The sequence below is a fragment of the Nematolebias whitei genome, chromosome 8, assembly GCF_014905685.2.
Source record: "Nematolebias whitei isolate Nwh7 chromosome 8, NemWhi1, whole genome shotgun sequence".
Lineage (NCBI taxonomy): Eukaryota > Metazoa > Chordata > Actinopteri > Cyprinodontiformes > Rivulidae > Nematolebias > Nematolebias whitei.
The window spans coordinates 41,914,089-41,916,893 of record NC_056505.1 but is presented as its reverse complement, the minus strand read 5'-3'; the positions used below and the strand labels follow the sequence as shown (position 1 = coordinate 41,916,893).

The 2,805-nt window shown below is 41.0% G+C and overlaps 1 protein-coding gene across 1 annotated transcript in view; it reads left to right on the top strand.

Annotated features, from left to right (window-relative positions):
* LOC119414144 (histone-lysine N-methyltransferase EHMT1) overlaps positions 1-2,805 on the top strand; it is a gene marked incomplete at its 3' end in the record, with an annotated part of 122,290 nt that overhangs the window by 30,756 nt on the left and 88,729 nt on the right. Inside the window, 1 exon segment of the mRNA XM_037681268.1 lies at positions 1,195-1,514. Within this exon segment, the coding sequence (XP_037537196.1) occupies positions 1,197-1,514 (318 nt within the window).

The window sequence follows — 2,805 nt, the reverse complement described above, 5'->3', positions numbered from 1 at the left end:
AAAAAAGGTTGAATCATGTCATCTGGACTTCGTTTTTTTGTTAAAAAAGAAACGTTTCGCCCCTCATCCAAAGGGCTTCGTCAGTCTGAGGCCTAGCCATCTGGTATTACCCAGAAGCCACCCTGACTGTTGTGTTTCAAGCCTGCCTCAGATACCCCTGAAGTCTGGCCTTTTAACTAATGGTTTCAAAAACACAAAGTTTGTTTTCTCAGTCATCCAGGTATATAACAACAAAAAAGGTTGAATCATGTCATCTGGACTTCGTTTTTTTGTTAAAAAGAAACGTTTCGCCCCTCATCCAAGAGGCTTCGTCAGTCTGAGGCCTAGCCATCTGGTATTACCCAGAAGCCACCCTGACTCTTGTGTTTCAAGCCTGCCTCAGATACCCCTGAAGTCTGGCCTTTTCACTAATGGTTTCAAAAACACAAAGTTTGTTTTCTCAGTCATCCAGGTATATAACAACAAAAAAGGTTGAATCATGTCATCATGTCATCATGTCTTTTCACTAATGGTTTTGGTTTTCATGTACATAATGTCACCGTAATCAATGGAGGGAAGGAAAGTAGCAGCTACAAGGTGTTTCCTAACGTTCAGCATTAGACAGGATCTATTTTTCAAAAAGAAACCCTGTTTAACTTTCAATTTCTTTACCACTGGAAAATAACCAATATAGTTGAAGTATGTTCCAAAATAAAGATGGCAACCAGCTCTGGGGCTCCTCAGAACTTTGACCCAAACTCATTTGACTCGTACATTTACATTTAGCTGTTTAACTTTTATGAGCATGAAATTTCTGCAGCAGATTGTATCCAGTGTCACAGGCTGTTTAATATATCCGTAAGGCTGAATGAAAAAAAAAAATAGTAGACATTAGTAAGACAGCTTATCATGATTTCAGTAACTGAATCAGTTGTCAGTTAGTGCCTGTTCTTCATTTCATTCATTCAACCTTTTAGCTTCTTCTTTTTCTCACACATGAAAAGACAATCAGGTCTGCATAATTCTAAAGCAGAAAGTGTTATTTTTCTTTAGATTTACACATACTGTATATTTTGTCTTAGCAGCAGGGGTGTCAAACTGATTTTAGTTGATCTCACGTGGGCCGGACTAGTACTTCAGGATCGTTCTAGTATGTAGTGATATTCTTCACTCTGCAGTCTTCTTTTGCTACAAAAGTCTTCCTCTTTTTCACAGCAATGGATTACACTGGAGCCTATCAGAGTCTTTCACCAGGAGGAAGATCCTTCAGTCCTGCTTCTAAAGTACCCTGTGTTTCCAAAGGACAAGGAGCACAGCCCAGTCCAAGGTCCAGATTAACAGTCACTCCTTTCCACAACTCTTCCATAGTCATGAATGATGCAGCTCTGCGAAGCAAAGGACTCGGATCAGTTCCGACTGTGGACCATCATACTTCAGAGAGAGAGGGAGATCTTTCTCCCCCCATCACCACTGCTGGAAGTGTGGAGAATTCCTCTTCAAGTTTAACACAGATGGAAGCAAGACCTGTTGGAAAGGTAAATATATGTAATGTGTGTAGCTGCTTTATTCTAGAAGGCTTTTAAAAAATGATTTGGGTGTTTTATTTCTAACTCCAAATGAGTTAATAATAAAACATCCAAATCATTTTTTAAGTTTTACGTGATTGTCGGAAAGAGGCAAAGCTTAGTCATGACGTAAGAAAAAACAAAACCTATAAATCAGCATTTGTGTTCAGAGTTTTTACAAAAACTAAAAGAAAATCCCCACCCCTCTTTAAAAATAATGTTTAGGTTTTAAACAAAAAGTCTCCTCTGCAGCCATGCCTTTGTGTGTTAGGAGGAAAAAGTTTTTGGGAATGGGGAGGACTTACAGTTTATAGTTAGTGCACTCTTTTTAAAGTAACCTTCTAGTGCTGTTAACAAACAGGGTGCTGGCAGAAATTGTGATACTGTTAGTCGAAAACCACGAGGAGGGAAACGTGTCAGGAGACAGAGGGAGAAGAGGAAAGTCAAGAATGTAGGACTGAGGGTGGCAACTCTAAATGTGGGGACAATAACAAGGAAAGGTAGAGAGCTGGCTTACATGATGCTGAGAAGGAAGATAGATGTTTTATATGTCCAAGTCCAGCAAGGCTTGCAGCATTGGAGCAGGGTTTAAACTGATTTACCATGGTGTGGATAGAAAGAGAAATGGAATAGGGGTGGTCCTGAAGGAGGAGTTGGCAAAGTATGTAGTAGAGGTTAAAAGAGTGTCAGATAGGGTGATGTGTCTAAAGGTACAAGTAGAAGGTCTGATGCTAAATGTTGTCAGTGCTTATGTTCCACAGGTTGGATGTGATGTGGAGGAGAAAGATACATTTTGGAAGGATCTGGATGAAGTGATAGAGAGTATTCCCAGGAAGAGAGTATTCCCAGGAAGAATAGAGTAGTGATCGGAGCAGACCTAAATGGGCATGTTGGTGAAGGAAACAGAGGGGACGAGGAAGTGATGGGTAGGTTTGGTGTCAAGGAAAGAAACCAGGAAGGACAGATGGTGGTGAATTTTGCCAAGAGAATGGAAATAGCTGTAGTCAACACTTATTTCCAAAAGAAGGAGAAATAGAGTGACCTGTAAGAGTGGTGGAAGGAGTACGCAGGTCGACTACATTCTGTGTAGAAGAGGAAACCTGAGGGAGATTGAGGACTGTAAGGTTGTGAGAAGGGAGAGCATGGCCAGACAGCATCGGATGGTTGTGTGTAGAATGACTCCTCAAACCATTGTTCCTCTCTATCCAGGATGTGCACATCTTCATCCCTGAAAGAGTGACCGCTGGCCTGGAGATGAGTG